Source organism: Melanostigma gelatinosum (genome assembly GCF_949748355.1).
Source record: "Melanostigma gelatinosum genome assembly, chromosome: 1".
Taxonomy (NCBI): Eukaryota; Metazoa; Chordata; class Actinopteri; order Perciformes; family Zoarcidae; genus Melanostigma; species Melanostigma gelatinosum.
This window is the reverse complement of record NC_136634.1, coordinates 8,128,124-8,148,382: the sequence shown is the minus strand read 5'-3', so window position 1 is coordinate 8,148,382 and position 20,259 is coordinate 8,128,124. Positions and strand designations below refer to the sequence as shown.

General features: G+C 43.9%; 1 protein-coding gene across 1 annotated transcript; it reads right to left on the bottom strand.

Annotated features, from left to right (window-relative positions):
- Positions 1–16: 16 nt before the first annotated feature.
- On the bottom strand, positions 17–19,177 carry camk1db (calcium/calmodulin-dependent protein kinase 1Db; the record flags this gene model as incomplete). The annotated part of the gene is made up of 11 exons (XM_079276598.1): positions 17–1,807; positions 3,593–3,749; positions 3,862–3,949; positions 4,695–4,773; positions 5,146–5,258; positions 6,358–6,433; positions 6,668–6,794; positions 6,927–7,065; positions 9,365–9,439; positions 10,541–10,672; positions 19,083–19,177. 11 exons carry the CDS (start codon positions 19,175–19,177, stop codon positions 1,656–1,658), a joined length of 1,233 nt encoding a protein of 410 aa, XP_079132724.1. The 3' UTR covers positions 17–1,655.
- Positions 19,178–20,259: the final 1,082 nt, after the last annotated feature.

Below are 20,259 nucleotides of genomic sequence, written 5' to 3'. Positions count from 1 at the left end.
TGCACGCGGAGGGGCTTGCAATGCATCCGATTTCTGCTTTCTGCGGATATTTTTTTATTGGGGGGGTGGGGGGGGGGATATAGGGGAAGACAAAAATGAACAATCACGACCCAAGCCAACTGTGTAGTTGAGCCTTTGTATTTACAGTAAGATGTCAATATTCACCACAATATTTTTCGATAATTCAAGATGGCAAAGCCCTCGATGTTGGGCATAATCTGGAGGAGAGTTTACCATTTTTTTACCATTCATGTTGAGCGATTTAAATTCAAATAGAGGTACCACAGAGAAAGACAGATACCGTCTTCTCTCTGTGTGTAGAAGTCTCCAGAGTGAGAAGGAGAGTCTTCCTGCTAAATTCAACAGGCTGGTATGAAAGCACAGTGATTAAACACAGAGCGAGTGAGCTGTTCTCAGACCAGCCACTCCAAGAGCACGACAGTACGACTACTGAACTGAACACTGCGGATTAATTCCGCAGTGGGAGCATTCGTTATGAAGATACGTTTGCATTCATTTGTCATTTTACATTTTTACGCTCACTTCACTGACAAACACAACTTTCTTTGAATCCAAACAGGATTCAAGGTTTTTAAAGGGAAGAACAATTCATTCAGTGTAAGTTACATTACACTCATACGGTCAATGATGATGGATTTAAAGAGAGACATCTGTCAAATTCTCCCAATGGCACATTAGAATAACATGCAGTATTTGGAGGTTTTACTCTTTAACTATTTCCCCGTCCTCACCAGCAGTGAGAGGGTTTTGGTTGGTTTCATGTTGGAGCACATCCCTGAGAACTGGTCACAGCAACATCACACGGTTGCCCTCCTGCGGTCAAGGAGGACTTCACAGTCACGTCCAAAAAAAATGAATTCATCAAATAAAACATCAATTACAAAGTAACAACCATTAGATACTGTGTCTTTGTCAGTCGATTCAATAGCTTGTCAGTCCTGTCTCATAGCACATTTACACACATCTTACAAAAGTCATAATATATTGTAAGAAAATAAATAATCCAATGCATTAGTGCAATGCACCGGCCCGCTCAGCGATCACAGTCGTGATTGAAGCCCATCGTCCCGCTCACACACTTTAAAGCAAAGAGAAAACACTCCAGCAAATTAACAAGAGCTGTCAAAACGACAAGAAGAAGTTCAGAGTGCAGATGATGTCACAATTATTTACCACAGCTTGAAGCCTATATTTCACTTGCATAACATGACACCACTCAACATTTCCAGGCAGGATATTTACACGAGGCATACAGCGCAGCGTCCGTTTCTCGAGACACTCGCAGTCAAAACTGATAGCAGCGTCAATAAAGAGTTCCCTTTAGTGTGGCACTTTCCCTGTGCCTGTTTATCTGCCAGACAACCATGGTCCAGGCTGAGTATGGCTCCCACAATAACAACTTCTGGTGAGCATCTTCCCCTCTGTCCTTCCAGGTCTGTATGAGAGTGGGAAGGGAAGCAGCGGGGGGGGTGCCGGGCTGAGCAAACGCTCCTCAAATTCCTCCCGTGGTTGGCAGAAACAGATGGGAGGTTGCGGGATGAGCAAACTGGGCGACGACGTTGAGGCCTGGGAAAGGTTGTTTCCCCGTCTCAAAGCTCTGTGGTCTCCCAGCTCACCTCCCGCGGAACCTGGCGTCATTTAGTCCCAGTGTGGATGACCGTAACTGTGGAGGGCCGCGGGCGCGACGGCTCGCCCACCACGGACGGATCCTCCAGTGCAGCAGAGGGGGCGTCAGAGTCCTGGTTGAACACTTTAACTGCAGAGGGCAAAGGTTCTATTGGAGGACCTGAGGGAGGAAATACAGTATCAGCAAAGAGCTTTGTTTGACAAAAACGTGAAAATATGAAAAAAGTTAAAGGATGAGTCTGGAAATGTTTTGATTATTGTCACGAAAACTCATGAACAGAAAAAAACCACCAATGTGTGAAGGCGCCAGCATGCTTCTTAAGATGTGCTTATCGGATGGTTGAATAATTTCACAAACTCCCTCCACCGACACCATTCTGACGTTGGATTACATCCACACCCACTTCACGCTGCCATTGGCCAGTTGTGCGGAGGTGAGACAGGAGACATGGTTTTAACTTCTCCCTCAGCTCTCTTTTGTTATGTGTCACACAACAACTTCTGTCAATTTTGAAATGTCATCCAGGAGAGACGGTCTGAAAATATGCACCGTTATCCCCATAATTCAAATGATAAAGCATCTGCCCTTCTCTACGCCAGCTGGTTTCTCACTCTGCAATCGAGTAAGGTCGTTTCGGAACAACACAAACTGACTTTTTCCGACATGGTCAGACAGTCCGTCGTACAAATAAGTTCTGAGCGAGCACAACCCGACCGCAAAGTCACCAGTCAACACTTAACGAATGCTCAAGCCTGTCTGTGGCACTCTTCCCCGCGCCCAATGGTTCTAACTGAAGACGTACATCTTTCAAATAAAGTCACAAATATTTATTTTCATTTTCTAAAAAAAAGATGAATTGTTTCCCAAAACAACCGAGCACAACGCTGTCAGCAAATGTTCCTCAAACTGGAGTAAATAACAATTTTCAGCCCAAGATGAACACATATTTGGTGCTCTGATGAGTATTTACCGCAGCAGGGTGGCAATAAACTACAATGGTCACCGTAATGAAGTCACCCAGAGCAACAGTGTGACTCATTTAGTGTTTTTAATTGTGTTTGGACAACAGCGGAGCTCTGTGACACAGAAGAATAAGCTCCATCAGGTTTTGGCAGCACAGACAATACAGTAGGAGTAATTAATGATTGGTTTAGGTTTTTTTCTTTGGATTTATTGACAATAAACATAATATAAAATATCACCAGGCTCATCCTTTAAGTATAAATATTATACAGCAGAATACACGATTAGCCGTGGACAGACAAAGAGGTGCACACTCCCTCACTCACTCACGGACCCACGCGAGTGATCGTATGATTCTCCTGGCGGAGGTAATAACACTGAGCCATATCAGAAAACTATCTGCTGATAATAAACCATGAGATGTGGTTTAAAGGCCAGGAAGAAGCTAATAAGTGGACCTTGAGTGAAGATTAGTTTGTCGTTGTCAATCACAGCATATTGAACTGACTGTCAACATTACAATATAATGAACACATAATCATAACACATGAATCGTCTATTAATTGATTTTATACTTTCGCTGATCTAGAGGTGACGTCTTGACCAACAGTCCAAAATAAAGTTAATTAATGTACAATGATGTCAAACAAATAAAAGCAGTAAAACCTCACATTGGAAAAGTTGGAAGCAGCAAATGTTTATCTTGTTTGTTTAATAAATGACTTAACTAGTGACCACAGCTTATTAGAGAGGTGGTACTGTCACAGATCTTATGTTACATTAAATGGCTCCACAAATGTAGTGACCACATGGCTCATGTCCAATCAGTTTAGTCTGCTTGAATGACAATTACCTCCTCAGGAGCCTTTTAAACAGTTTCCAATTATCTCAACGACGAGGGCAGCAGAGTGAACAGAGCCGAGTGTGGCACTAAAACGTGGACATGTTTGTGTCTGCAGAGACGTCTGAAGTGTCACTCACAGTCCTTCGGGGAGAGCGGGGCGCAGTCCACAGACTGGCTCTTGGCTGGAGCACGACTCTGAGGGGCGGACACGGTGTTGTGAATGCTGCTGCCAAAGCTGGTGCCCAGCTGCAGACGCCTCATGTGGCGGATTACAGCCGTGGCATTGAAGGCTTGCTGTGAAGAGACGGCGTAAACAGACACATGTAATACCAGACAAGCCACTGCGTGGTTCTGCTATTCCAGAAGATAGAGAATATTGTGTTTCTGATCAGTCCCGTGGGCTCACCCTCCATTTGCTTTTGGCAAAGTTTTTCCGCATCTGTCGACTGACTGACTCGTGTATGTTCTTGCAGAGAGCAGTGTCTCCGGCAATCCTGAAAATTGAAGTCAAGTTTTAGATGATGCAAATAGCAATTCACACATACAAACACAGCATTACCCAAACGGTTTATATTTGGATCTGCAATACCTCTGAGAATCGTCCTCGTGCTGCTTTTTCCTATTTACTCGGATCATTTATTTTCATTCTGCTACAAAGTCTTTGATTGATGCAATGTTTTCGCGGAAGCTCACACACTGCATCTCTGTCTGTCACATTCATCATAATATCTATGTGTGAAACCTTGTCAGTGGAAGCCATTTCTCTCTGTTATTACACCCGTTACTGGTGTCGCAAAACACATTTCTATGAGAGGCCCAACCTGCCCAGGACCCAAAAGGCCCATTAAGGGCTAACAGACCTATCCATATTGGCCACCTCAGCCAGAGACAGCGGCCCACGCCCCGCTCGCTCTCGTTACCTCCGGCTCAGGCCTGGGAAGACATCATAAATGTTCATTAAAGCTTCCAAATTCTTCAAGGATCCTTCAGGATGCCAGCTGCTAATTGGCAGCCAGTTATTCAGCGGATTTCTCTCAGAGGGCTGGCGGTGCCGAGCAGATGTGGGGTCACGACTCGGAGCCATGGCGACAGATGACAGTGGGAGGACATTTTCTCCAGGACAAATGTGCAAGCCTGGCGAGCTGCGTCATACTGCGGTTTAATCACACCAAAATGTGTGTGGTTCCCTGCGATTGTCTGGCTGGGGTGCAGTGTGCTGTGCGGCCGTTAGCTTCTCACCAAGGGTGCTCAAGAGCCTGGTCACATATGAATCTCTTCTCTGGGTCCTTCTCCATTAGGCGGCTGATGAAGTCTTTGGCTGTGGAGGGAAATGAAAAGGTGAAAAACTCGTCAGATGAGAACAGGTTGTACACTCTGAAACAGCGTAGGGTCCTGCAACCACAAGTTTTTCCTAAGACAGGTCCTGGAAACTATGTAACTTATAAAATAAATTCAACTGATTGGAGGTTAAAGACAAATAATTCAAAGGTTTATATTTATTTTACATGCCATTTAAACAAGGCTATTTAACTACCTGCATTACTTAGGCCGGCTTATTAATTATATTCTTGACCCGTCTAATAACCCTTTCTGGGATTTACAAATCTCTTCCTTAATTATGAACGATCAGAAAACAATGGGACCTCTAAACCTCTAAACATTCTAAAAGCACACACACGTCGTAGCTCACCGGAGTCTGATATGTCATCCCAATACGGTGCGTCAAACTCATAGTCGGCCTTGAGAATCTGCTCAAAGAGCTTCGAGTCATTCTCGTCATAGAAAGGAGGGTAACCGCACAGCCTGGAGAGATGAAGATGGATGATTACACAACAACAATCTGTGCGAGTGCCGTCCTCGAGCCGATGTTGGAAACCTTAACCCAAATCTAAAAAAGGATTTGCTGCGAGCTGATCTCATTCACTGGCAGTTAGAGTGTTCCTAAAGCATACAACAGGAGACGGTTCAGAGGGATTATAGAGACGACATGAAGGCTAAGAGGGAAATAAAATAGGACAACGGTTCATATTGTCATACGATATGGATAAAAATGACATGCAAACTGCAGATTAAAAGTCTGATCATGATTATGAAACCACCAGACTCATTTGTGAGGGCTTCAGAAACTCTTCCACTCAATTACCTTAACATTCCTCACACCTAACGAACGGATAACGAGACGAGGGATTTTCTCTTTGCTAACGAGATAAACCACTTAATTCATTTGGCAGCAACACTTCACACTGAAAGCTTTACAGGTTCTGTAAAATAGGACCGGTAGCTGAGGGAATCACAGTATGTTTAAGCTTTTAATTTACCAAAATATCAGACTAAACCCTTTGACATTGATAAGAATATAATGTGTGTGATGTCAGTTGTCGATCAAACTGTCAACTGAACTTCACAAATATACATCTAAATGTTTTTACGCAGATTTAATAAAATGTAAAGGCACTACATGCTAAAAAAACAACTCAGAATCAGTATGCAGTAGTAACAGGAAAAATAGTAGTCGTTTATATTTCATACACAGCAAAAATATGTGAACCGTGTACCTGCTAAACACCAATATGTTAGCAGTATCGTATCGTTAGGGGCATGCTAACATGCTAACGACAGCCAAAGTACAGCCTCACAGAGCTAGCATGGCTGTAGACTCTTGCTTATTTTGTGGTTTTATGATGTTTGTTTGTTTGTAACTCTTCACTTTGATCCCTTTCTTGGGCAGGAAACTCTTGATAAAGAGGTTTCTAATCTTAATGAGGTTTTTTGCTTGTGGTTTCTGAATTTCCTGTTTAAATAAAAGGTTAAAAAACAACAACACATGAAACATATCAAGCTATCAAACGCACAAATAAGTTTCAGTTGATAACCATAAATATATTTTAAAGTGAAAACTTACAGAATATAAGCGATGACCCCAATAGACCAGCAGTCCACAGCTTTACTGTAGGGCTTCTGAGCCAAAACCTCAGGAGCTGAAACAATGAAGTTAATTATTAAAAACGGTCAGAAAAACGACGTCATCTCGTGTTTTGACCATTCACCATGACACAGAGGCTGGAGAAGAATGTCAATGTGTGTTGGTTGGCCTGTAGCAGATGGCTGAGGTTGACCTGTGGCTTCTGGCAGATTAGATTAGATCATGTTTAGCCAACTAGTGCATCTAATTATCTCGGAGGATGTTTCCAGAGCTCAGACGGCGTCCTCACCAACGTATCCTGGAGTCCCACAGGCGGTGGCCATCACGTCACCCGTTCCCTCCATCTTTGACAAGCCAAAGTCACTGATCATGATTTTGGATTCATCATGGGGACTGAAGTACAGCAGGTTCTCCGGCTTGAAACAAGAGAAAAGGAGTTAGAAAATTGCATGCGTGTGTGTGTGTGTGTGTGTTCATATGACCTCATGTACCGTTTGTGTGGATTCATTTCAGTCATTCTTTTGTCATTCATGTCAGTCATTCTGTACCTTTAGGTCTCTGTGCACTATGCCCATAGAGTGCAGATAGTTGACTGCATCCAAAACCTGCCGAATGAGCCGACTGGCATCCATCTCTGTGTAGAAACCTTTCTCCACGATGCGGTCAAACAGCTCGCCTCCAGACACCCTGTCACCACAGACAAGTGTATTATATTAGTTTATTACCTGACCACAAATGATTGATTTCATGTAAAAACACTGGAGACAAAAAGTTGGTTGGCTGACTAGTATTTGGCATTAGTACCAGGTGGGCTGCATGTAGCCGGACTTTAGATCCTGCAGATTGTGCATTTACTGTCAGGACTCTATAACGCAGTCCTTGTGGATTCATTCCTTTAAATCTCAAATTATTTTAGTGACACAGTTTGACCGTGAAGCCCTTTGTACCTTTGTTACAATAAAGATTATAATCATGACTGGGACAGAACAATGACACTGGTACACGTTCAGTACATGGAATCGACAACATAATAGAAAGATCTCATTCAGCTCAGTGCAAGAATTGACTGGATGATTCATTTTTACAGTGTGGGCAACTTTATTTTTCCAAACGCAGTTTTTCCAGTATTCATCATATGGCATCGTGACTTCTGAGTGTCGTTCCTTTGTCACATTATGTAACCCTGAAGGGTTTGCAACTGATGTACCAGAAACTAATCTCGACTACTTTAAAAATGCATTGACAAAAGGAAAAAAAAAAGAGTGACTCATATTAAGTTGAGCATCATGTGCACGCTTTCAAGGACGACTGGCAATCACCATTTTTATAAGTGAGACTTCAAGGCAACATTCTGCACCTTTGCAGAGCTACAATGAGAGCAGATAATCGCTTGTGCAATAGTCACAAAAGCTGTTAATTAATGTTGGAAAGGTCTCTAAAATAATGACATATGCCACACAGGAAAACGGCACAGAGCTTTACACACATACACCTTCAAACACTGAAATACAGTTCACAAGATATTTGCAACATCAACGTCCTCAAATATGACCATTAGGTAGACTCAACATCTGTGACGGCCTCGACTCAAGCTGAAGCTCAAGCATTCTGAGCTTAAAGAAAATAAGCGTAATCACTTTGTTGACGAGAGCATTGAAACGCCGCAAACACCGGCAAACGCAAAAGCCGGCCTGCAAACACACATTCAATTATAAAATAGCTATAACTTTGTGATTGTGTTTAGGCCAGCAGAGAAGGCTTAGCTGGCCCTGACGGCCCACCACTGGTGTAAGGTGACTATCATCTCTGGTTGGAAATGAGTCCGCCTACAGGTGGGATATTGACCATTGTAATGGTCATTTTTTCCCCAGTATATGTTATTTCTACTGAGTATATTGTACTCATGCACAAGTAATTTTGCTCTGAACTTTGTTGAACTTCACCGTGTCTCTGTTGTGCAGAAGAAGAGTTCTCCCTTGCCTGTTCACATAGATGACCAACTGTGTTGTATGAGAATGTTCCAGCAACAACGCCTTTGGGCCGCTTGCTTTGGTTTGTTTTTTGTTGTTGTTCCGATCAGTCTGAGACCAAAAGTCTGAGATCGAAATGTCTGTAACATTGCTCATTCTGCATAAAGAAAGCTTGTTCACTTTTTCCTTGGTTCTTCCTCACTGAGACTCTACGCATTCTGTTGTGATGATTGAACCTTCCCTGCGCAGAGAATAAATACTTAAAAGACAACCTGGTTTTTGGTATTATCTATTTCAGCATTAAAAGACTCACGCAAAGCGGGTATAGGAATACTTTCCACAACACCATCTGGTGACCTGGTCCATTTTTAAATGATGTCACATACTAGTGCACTGTGTTTAGTGTTAAGCAGCATTCACAGAGTCAAATTCCTTGTATGTGCAACGTGCTTGGCAATAAACAGTTCTGATTCTGAAAATGAAAACATTTCATTATCAGTTATAATTCTTTATATTCGTGTTACTTTCTAGTATTGTAAATATACATACTATCAAATTTTATATCAACAAAAAAAATGAAGTGCTCTTGTTTTCCTTGTGTCATACAAACATTCTGGTAGAAAGGAATACAAATCTTTTGTATCATGCAGCAGACAGAATATTATTCCATCCAGGTGTTTCCTGGAAATACCTTCAGAACAGATGCCTCGCTCTGTGACTCAAATATGATGATAATAATAATCACACTTGAGACGAACAATCCGCCACACGACCTCTGCCACGGACAGATATTAGTGTGTCATCAATCTTCTTATCTAACCCTCGGAGAACAATATTATGTAATACCTCGTTCATCTTTAAAGCATCACTGTATTCACTCAAACATTCATCTGAGGGCAAAAATACCACAAGGACATAACACTTATTCATGACAAAAAAACACATCAAAATAGATGGCCGAATGGGAGACAAAGAGCTAACCCAGACAAAACAAAGTGACGGGTTGATGTACTTACAGCTGCATTATGAGGTACAAGTGGTTTGAGCTCTCGTAGATGTCCTCCAGAGCCACAATGTTCTCATGCTTTATCCTACAGGGGGAGGACAGAAAATTCACTTTGCTTGTTGTCAGCCTCGGTTCATTTCAGCACAGCCCATTAACGAGGAGCAATTAGCTTCCTCTTTTGTTAAAATCATGCCCTGCCAAGTGAAAACATTATTTATTTATTCATGCTTTATTTAGCAGCAGTTTGTAATCACACTGCGTTTGTGCACGTGTGTATATTCACGCTCGTTGAAAATCAAGCTGCAAAGTGTATATTCACACAATGGAGAAACCTTTTGTGTGTGTGATGGAGAGCGAAGGGGGCGGGGGGGCAACTCCCATCAAGAGGGGCACCTGAAGAAAAGATGCTAGGAGTCTGTGTCCAGGCAACCAAAGAACAAGGTTTTACTAAAAAAAAAGAATAAAAAAAAAAGCCTCTGCAAGGAGACATGCAGATGACAGAGCGTGCTCACAAGGGCAGTCTGCTGAAAGGGAAGAGGTGGGGGTGGAAGGAGGAGGCGGTAGAATCTCAAAAGGACCAAACAACCTTCACAACTTCCTTTCAGAAAGAAGTCCTGAACGAAAATGAGGTTGCAGTTTGAGGGCTGTTAGAGACTAACAGAGCCGAGTAACGAGAGGGAGAGAAAGGGAGGAGAAACCAAAACAGCAAGAGAGAGAAAAAAAAAAGAAGGGAGGAAGTCAAAAGGATAGCAACTGTAACCAGGCAACTACACCCAACAACTGTCGAGCTCACTTCACACGAGTGACTGATAACGGAGCTTCTCGGGGGAATTACCCATCAGGCCCTGGAGGAGGAAGGATTGACACCCGGTGTCAGTGCAATCCTATCATACCCTCAATGTGTGTGTGTGTGTGTGTGTGTGCGCATTGTGAAGACCCAAAATGGTGGATAGATGAGATTCGACAAGTAAGTCACTTAAGCCTGACAATGGCTGATAAATAAACCGAGAGGCACCTGCATCCCAACTCTGAGTCATTACTCTGAGAGGAGACACACACACACACACACACACACACACATACAAGCTTCCCCGAGGACGGCGCGAGGTGGTGACCCGTTTTTTTCTAAAGTGGTGTTCATCTTCTTCTGCAAACTTCCCCCGTGGCTCAGCCATGCGGTACCTACTTCCTGAGCACGGCGATTTCATTCTCGATACTCGTCTCCTTTCCCTTCAGCGCCTTTTTCGGGATGCACTTGATCGCCACCATCTTCCCCGTGGCCTTCTCCCGAGCCATCACCACTTCAGAAAACGCACCGCTGCAAGAGACAGAGAGAAACATGTTAGTTCTGCATATGCACTCAGTCAATATCGACACCAGAAAACATATTGTCAGTGAGTAGATCGAGGGCACTCAGAGGCAGACAGGCCAGAGTACACAAACAGCATATTGGGAATATTTGCTGAGAACTGGCAAAGTCCCTGAATATGGCTAACAGCCGTCTGTGTTGGCTTACGCTCGGTGCTCGTGTGCAGCCAAAAGCACGGCAAACACTTTTAAAACCTCTAAAAGAAAACCCATTTAGGACGGCAGAGAGCGTGTCTTCCTCGGACCATCTGTCTCCGTACATGACAGCCTTTAAAAACAAATGCGGAATTAAGGGAATATTTGCTCAAGCAATCCGTGTCTGTTGCTACGACACCACATTCAATCCACCTTAATAAATCTCGCTGAGCGGGCAGCGCGATTGCTTCCAACCCTCCTGTCTTGTTTTTATTACACCTTCACGAGCACCTTTTTTCCCTCCGTGCAGCCTCAGAAGGGTTTAATGCGAACGTGTTAAAGGTCATGGACCAAAACAACTACCGTGATCTAAACAGAAAATCCTTGATCCACTGATGAAGTCATGACTGTGATGAAAGCTTGTTTGCTGCAAAAGGATCAGCATAAAAAAATAAAATAGTGAACTGAGCCTGAGGCCAAAGTGCTGGGATTTTTTTGGAGAGCTGCGATCCAACTGCAGTTCATAAATTCTTGATCGACTCTTCTGTTTACAAGAACATGCAGTTTTCCATTATTATGGTCTACAGCTAATAACGACAGCTCTGTGGTTTTACACTTTTTCTTCCTTTTCGTCCTCAGAAATGGTTTTATTTTTTGCAACTTTATCTTTCCCATCATGAATTAATGAATGAATCGATTGTCATTAGATACACAACACAGCAAAATGCTCTATAAACGATATGAGTTTGATCTTATAGGCACATACTGTATTGAATTAAAATATTTAACATTTCACATCGCAGTCTTGGGCTAAAGGTCCATTTTTTTCAATGCTGTTTATTTCAATCTTGGCCATTTCAATGCAGTCCTTTTTGTTGGAGCTTCTGCCAGAAGCCATTTCTGTGTGAAGGCTTTCTTGCTTGTTGCTTTTTAAGGAAATATTCATGCCATAAATGTGGCAAACGGTGATGTTGCCAAAGGTATCATGTAACAAAAGAGCAATCAACTTCTAATCCACCATTATCTCTTTAGTAATCTCTTGCCAAAAAAAAAAAAAGACAAGCCCAGAGAATATGAAAAGGGCAGCCATCTGCCTCCTGCGTTATAATTTCCTTCCTTTCTGACTAAATGTTTAATTGCAGAAATAAGCGTCTTGTTGGATCGTCATTACACACAAGTGAAAGTGAAATAATACGTCTTAAGTGATCCACCGCCTGACAAAAAGCAAGACGGCCAACATCAAAAGGTCCATTATGTACTCAAAGTGTAATCAGTTCCTCCCAACGGGCTCTGAACTGATTACACTTTTAATGAACGGTCGTGTTTGATACTCAAGATCTTCCTCTGTAATCTTCCTCTACGAACTCAGACACCGACTGTGAACAAACGCACCACCGGGTCGCAAAGCCCCGGCCCCAGGTGAGGTGAGGTTGAACACACTCAGAGGCCTTGGAGCGCACGCCCTGCCGACTTTGACCTCGTTCTGACGTGCGATGTGGGACAATGTGTAAATTCATGGCCTTGTGTAAGTGAGGGAGCGTGTGCATGACTCGCTGGCCTGTCACGCCACGATCTTCCCACCACAGCTGTTGCCGTGAGGACCATGAGCATCATTTCTGTTCAGCGCACGCGACCAATCTCCCCGGCTGTGTGGACGCAGAGTCTGTCAAACGACTCTCTTGCTTGCTCGATGTTTTTTGTGTGTGTGTTTTTTTTCAGAGCACGCTTTCTGCAGCAGGTGAAAACCACAGGAAACCTGTGAACTCACTGAGAGGGTGGTTGGAGCATGTAGCACCATTTCTGTCCCTCTGCGAACCGCATTGACAAGCAGCAACATCACTTCCTGTGAATGACGATATGACAGAATCCAAGCCTGTGACTTCCCTCGCTCCCACGACGCATGAAGCACGGCAAACTGTGCTGCAAGCATTCTATCTATTAATTCCTAATTCACAGGATTGAAGGTGTGATGCGTGTTGGAGACATATGGTGATGCTACTGCCCACATGCTCTCTCTGCACATGCATACACACAAAGATACAGCGAGCACACATAACTCCAGAGCTGAAGCCATTGATAGATTATTTGTGGCAGTCATTTGTCAAGCAAAATGTCAAAACATTTGCTGGTTCCAGCTTTTTCAAATGTGAAAATGTTGCATTTTGCTTTGTCATATATGATAGCAAATGAAATATCTTTAGGTTTTGGACAAATAAAGCAATATGTTATTCATTACTTTTTCTTTGATTATTTTACTTACTTTGAGTAAAATAATGGTTAGCTGGAGGGCTACAAAACTCCACCATCTATGTGACAACCAGCACACGTAATTCATCTCTGAAATAATCCTCGATGTGATGATGAGCATTAAGTGACGAGAGAAACCTCCATCTCATCCTTCATTGAAAACTAACTCGATTACGCAAGATAAATACGAGTGTAGGGCTGCAAAATGCGTCCGACCCAGTGCCACAGACTGCACAAGCAAGTCAGCACACTGACTCACTTGGTTGAATAATAATATTTGAATTTTAAGTTCTTCCCAGAGCCACCGAGCTCCCTCTTCACGGCTCTTGGATGGCAGTATGAGATGTGTGTGTGTGTCTGCAGTCACAAAACACCACGACACTATGTTTAGGACAGCCGAGTCACTCCGGCTGACTAATGTGAAATGTGAATGCGGGCGGCGCTCAGTGTGAAACCTGCGGCTGATGCTGCAGATGCAAAGTGAAGTCGTGTATCAAACAATGCAGAAACAGAAACAGGGGGGGGGGGGGCTGAGGCTGGCTTATTGACATTCACTTTATTGCGCTGCGTAGTTACACTGAATCATCTCGTGAGAGATGCATTACAGCGGCCCGTTACGCAACATATGGGATGGAAAAGTCAGACGTGATAATCCAGATGGAGCAATAACTGGAGCGACCTACTGTGTTCAAAGTCACCCTTCAACCAGACACATGACAGATCATACAATCTATACTTTCAGAAAAATGCAGGTAAAATGAATGACTACAGTTTGGGTATATCGGACAACCACCGATTCTCCTAATCACGAGTCATCAGAATAATTGTACAGCAGACATAAATGTGCACAGTTGAGCTGGCAACACATCGTTGTAAAGTTACACAAAACCCTTCTTTTTAACAGATATCACGCCACCATCTGCTAAACTGTGAGAAGCTACTCTCTTGTAGACTGTAGTGTAAACAACAGGTGCTACTTTCTGCAATGTGCGCTTTATTATTGCCATCGTCATCGTCACGTGGAATACACCAATACTGGCCTTTCTGCTTCAGGATCAGTGATCTGTAAGTTAGTCAGTAAGTTAAATAGTTTACTGTAAAGATTCTTTATGAGGGCAATACTGGAAGAAGTATTCAGATACTTTAAATGAGTAAAAGCAGTGATCCAACAATGTAGAAATACTCCATTACAGTCTGGCTAATACTGGATTTGTGAGGCCAATACCAAAGTGAAAAAAGTACAATTTGAAGATACATATCGGCTGATATTTTTATTGGCTTGTCATTAAACAAACCATTTTTTTTATGAAAGATCTGTTTTAGGGTTGAAAAACGTTGATCTATTATAATTACAAGCCAGTACAAGCAAAAGTCCTGCATTCAAAACGTTGAAACGTACTAAAACACTGTGAAACGTATAGAAAGAAAAGGTACTCAGGCAGAACGCCCCCCATCAGCGTAACATTATTCGTTATAAATAGAACATTCTTGCCGGTTCAATAGCCAACAAGCAGCATTTCAAAGCTGCAGCTGGTCCAGGTGGAGCTAATTTAAAATACTTTACCTCCTCATGGGTAGTTTATTATAAAATGTACCATATTTTATAATAAAGCAAAGTAAAGTATGAATACCTCAGAACTGTCCTTCAGTTCCTTTCCACCAGTACATCAATGCAGCTGGTTTCCATGTCTGGTTCTTGCTGCCTGACCAGCGAGCACTGGTGCTCTGGTGCTGTGGAGTTAAATCAACTCCAATAATACGAGTTGAATGAAATCCAGATGCTCTCGCAGTCCCAGCGAATGACGCTGGAAACCATTACCCAACAACACACATGGACCTGAGGCTACTTTCCAGGAATGTGCACCTCAGACTGATGATCAAACAGAGAAAGACGGTCCGTTTACAGGGCGATAAGAGCCGATGCCACTCATGAACAACTAAAAACGGGAGACGTATCTATCGCTCGGGGGAAATGTTTGGCAGAAATCTGTCTGAAGCCTCCGATCAGTCCGTTGGAGAGAAGCGGAATCATTTTAATAGGGGTGATTACCGCTTCCTCTGCTTTGATACAGGCCAGTCTGGTACACTTCAACTCCCTGAGTGCACAGGATGGTACACTGTGGCTGTGCAGGCGTTCACTGTGGTGGGAGGGACATGGACACAAATGGAGAGCATTAAAACATACTACGCATTATCTCATTTGACTCTCCATCATTATGGTCAACGACAAAGTGTCTCCACCCACAGGGAGTGTAGCTGGAGGACAGTGGTAGTGGGAAGTGGCCGGCAGTGGCTTCTTCAGAGGGAGCAACCAAGGACTACATCCTAGTTGCCTAGCTGCCATTTTCCCTGCATCAAGGACCAAACTAGTCTCTCCACAAGCCGCGTTTCAGAAAATGACCAATGAATGGAGGCAGCCACTTTAATGCATCACGAACGAGTGCTTTGTCAGAGCCAGCGTCAGTGTGATATCGAATGTAGAGGCCTGTTTATTCATTCATTTCAAGGATTTTCCTCTTTGGTGGCAAAAAAACACAAGTCATTAAGGTGTGACTTTAGTCTGCAATAAGTGACATGAATGTGTCAGCTAAGCTTTGCGTGGTCAACAGAGGACAGCTACGGCACTTTAATCTCAGAAAGAGGGACTCTGGAAAAAAGGAAGGAAGATAGAAGAGGATGAAGCTGGAAGGCATGATTTTTGGCCATGACGTTTAAAACAAACAAAGGAGAAGCCTGCCGCTTCATTCAGACACCACCCACCCCCAACACCAGACGTAAGCCCTCCGGCATGAAGGTAGAGACGTGTGAAACGGAGAGGAACAGCTTTTATCCTCAGGCCATCAGACTGATCTACAAATCCACCTCACCATGAAGGAAGCACCCATTTCCTAGTGATGAATAACGATTTTAGCCTCATCGTTTAGCCGTCCAGCCTCCAACTGTACTGCTCAAGCTCACAGCGTCGTGTTCAACTAGAGCGTGCAGCTTTTTTTCAGAGAAGAAAATCGAGCATGTGGACAGAAACACGACTCCAAATGAACGATAGCGTTGTTCGGTAACTGCTGAATGTGTAAATAAGCGAGTGCAAACATATCTTTTACATTTCTCCGCTGCATTTTCTTGTTATTTATTGGCCAAAATATACAGATAACGATATATTGATAATAAGCCATTATTGGCAACAGGAGATATCAGTGCTCCGATCCGATACACAGTATCAGAATCTACAGTCACCTTTATAAGCAGATTGGCCATCGTGCAACTCATGCACATTAAATGCAGTTTTTTGAATTGTGATGGCCGCTGACACAGATTTTAGAGCCTCATGTTACCTTACAAAGAAACGCTGCTCCGTATCGGCAGTTACTCTGAGTCTCGTAAAGAGACTTTGTGCATCCTTATTAATCAATCGTCTCTAGTCGGGTGGTAAAACACGTGTCAGACAAACATCAACATCCTCACTGGGAGTAGCGGGCCCCCTCCTGCTTGCACATTTACAACACCTGCCAACTGGGATCTCTGAAGGTTACTTCATTTTCTCCCACAGAGTATCAGCAGCGTAAGGCTCTGGAATTAGCCACAAGGCAAAGTGGCAGTGAAGCAGAAGGACCGGCTTCAGTGGCGAAGATCTCATTAGCCCGCAGCGGCTAATGCTGGAAAACAAGGGCAGGAAGTGTGGCCAAAGCACTGACACCGCCGCGGGCTTCCTCCCCAAAATCCGATCAATACCTAATCAGGCATAAGGTTCACAGTATGGCCTCCAGCTGGTGTTGAAACACAATCTTTGTGTGGTGGAAAATGTACACTTAACTAAAAGCAAACGTAGCAAAAGCACAACAATACCTTCAAAATAAAAAGGTCAAAATACAGAAGTATTAACAGCTAAATGTGCATCAATGAAAATGTACATTAATGCAGCAAAAGAGCCCATGTCAGCATTACGTGGTTTCATATTTTATTCTTATTGCTGCTGGTATTGTTCTAGCTGGTGGAGGTGAAGCTAGTTTCAACTACTTGACTGTTTTTATTTACAACAATGCATCATATTTCATAAACTACCCACCGGTTTAGTGTGTCAAATGTTAATCTGCTAAGTAACTCCTCCGCGTAATGCCGTTGAGTCATATAAAATGTGATAACTCAAGTAAAGTACCTCAAAGTTGTACTTTAGCACAGTACTTGAGTGAATGTACTTCCACTGCTGGTGTGTGGAGAGCTGCAGAGGGATGATCCCTCTTGGACGCTGACGGGGAAACCTGATGAGGAAGCTACAGCTGAAAAGGAGGAGCAGCAGGAGGAGGAGGAGGATAATCTACATCTCTTCCTCTGACCAACACTCCTTCCCCCTGTCCATTTTTAATCCTTAAGCAAAGCTGCAGGGCTTCTCTGCCCCAGCAGGCCTGTTGTGAGCCCTGCTGGGTGACAAGGTGACTCGATTAAGACGCACAAGAAGACGCTCTGCACGATGCGTGTGCGCGCCGAGGACGTGGGCGAGGGATGCTTGTTCCTCCAACCTGGCCATTGTGCGGACAGTAAATCACGATGATTCACTGGTGTTATTCAGAGGCGCTTCACACACACACACACACACACACACACACACACACAGACACAGATGAAGGCCTTGGGGAAATCAGAACAGCCTCCAGTAGGAATGTCTGACTGTTTAGTGCAGCAGATGAAGTGTCGAGTGCGCTTTATGAATCACCGATCTGGAAGAGATTTTTATGATGCTGCTCCTCAGGAAAAACAGGTCTGCTGTCATGCCGAGCAGCACAAAATGAGATGATGAAGACAAAGATTATGAAGTTTACGCAAGCTGCGTTATAATATATTACAACAGCAAACCGCATGTGTGTCAGATGTGTCATCTTCCCAGTTTCACTACAAACAAGGTGACTACAGGCCAATTTTTATTTATTTTTTTTGCTCAGCTTGACACCACCAGAGTCCAAATTCAAGAAACAAACAGGTTTCCACAGGGAGATCCCATCCTCCACACGGCCCGTCCACGAATTTCCAACAATACAAACATCCCCTCGTTAAAAATGTCTCATTTGAGGGAGGATGGACACCTCTTTAGGGGACAAAGACCCAGCGGTAAAAAAAAATTGAGATTTACTGTGTGATGGCACAACATTGACTGCCTGAGACCTTTAGCAGTTTTGGGGTCTTCCATTCAGATGCTCTCTGTCAGCAGAATAACTGATTCAAAGAGGAAAAGACTTGAAGTCAAGCAGCACCAACAGAGGACCAAAATAAACTCTGGAATTTGTGTCTCTGTGGTCCAATGGAAATAGAATAACTTCAACCAAAGTGGTCCCTAAACGAATGTAAGCCAACAGTTCTCAGTGTTTACAGCGTCTGTAAACCCAGACATAGTGTTTCTCTGCTACACACCCGCCCTTCTGTTTGAAGAAAGAAAGAAAGACACCAAGAACATGAAGTCACCACAGATGGTCCCTCAAATTTGGGGGTTGATTTTCAGTTACAGCCCGTGCTGTTTCTTTGTCATAGTTGTTATCATGTTGTACAGAAACGACCCCAAAATAAATGGCTGCCTGCTCTGTGCGGCTACATGCTTCAGCTCTGATCTGATCTGTGGGGAAGAATAATTAAAAACACGCTGCAGTCGTTTCTTGAATGAACTGTGACATGACGAGGGGCATCACGCGTGTCTGACTTCACACAGTATTGTGTCTCGCGAAGCATCGTTTCCGGCGACTGAACAATGAACGGAGGCTTGAATATGAATTTATTCAAATTAAAATGTCTCTTTTTCTGACGGCTGTAAGTTCAAACGGCCCTTTCTCTATCTGCCGAGCGCTTCTCCGTTAATTCAACGAATATTCAACAGCTGTCCGTCTGCTTTTCATTTCCGTTAAATCGGTGCAATGTGTCATTTGTTGTCTGCTAATCTGCACGACTGGATACAAAGTTTCTCGTCGCCCGTAGGGCTGCGTTATCTTGTTACTCACGTCCCAAGGACTTCCTTGAAGTCAAATATCTTCTTGATATCATCGACAAGCTTTTTCCAAGATCCATCGCTGGACTCGCCGTTTTCTTTCGCCATTTCGCACCAGGGGTGTGGAGAGAAGAAGAAGAAGGAGAAGGAGGAGAAGAAGAGACGCTGCTGGAGGAACAGTCGTCTCACCCAGACACAGCAAAAAAAAAAGAAAAGTAGTGCACTTCTGTATTTCGCCAAGGGCTCCCTGGCTATGTGTCACTACCTATGCTTCCTCAGCCCATGCATGCATGCAGCCAGGTAAGCCCGAGGAGGAGAGGTACGTCCTACCCAGAGAGGTTATTTGACTAATCTGTTTGACGTAGCGGATCCCGACTCTGAGCTTCCCCGCTGTTCAGATCACTGTTGACGGGGAAACCAGGCTCTCCCCCTCCTCTTCCTCCTCCTCCTCCTCTCTCTCTCTCTCCTCCCCGGGGCGGGATTCAGTCAGTGTCGAGGCGGCGATGCGGTGAGCTGAGGTCGGGCTACCTGCAGGTTGATGACACTTGGCAGTCACATCCGAGCCGCTGTGGGTGTGTGTGTGTATGTGTGTATGTGTGTGTGTGTGTGTGTGTGTGTGTGTCATCGAGTCCCGCCGACCGGCCTGTGGTTGTTCTCGCAGTGGGAGGAGTGGGAGGCCTGACTCTGACAGCATGCACGATGAACGATTTAAGTGTTCGCATTGCACCAAATCACCGGCCCGGTGGTTACGCTGCCGGACCGGTCGGAGTCAGCGTGTCTGCCGAGAACACGTTTAAGACGTTTCTCGTGTGTGGTGTGTGGAACAGTTGCTTTCATTTAAAGATGAGTTGAAACGCAGGGGCGTAGCTCGGAGTAATGGAGGTGGGGGGGCTTGGTTCCCTTAAACTTTCCACCATGTTTGGTGTGTTTGTAGCCTTGTAGATGTCAAACTGCCTCAAAAGCAGACACAATGTGCATAAACGTAGACTGGGTATCAGGCCTGGACTGGCCGCAGGGAGCACCGGGAGACTCGGACAGGTTTTGACTAGAAAGAATGTGTGGAATATAAAGATATCTCTGGTTTTGCTGCATCGATTTTTAGTTTTTTTACTGAGAAAAACAATCATTTCATTTTAAAGATTCAGACGATTGAAGATGAACTGCCTGAGATGAGGCTGCAGCAGCAGGGG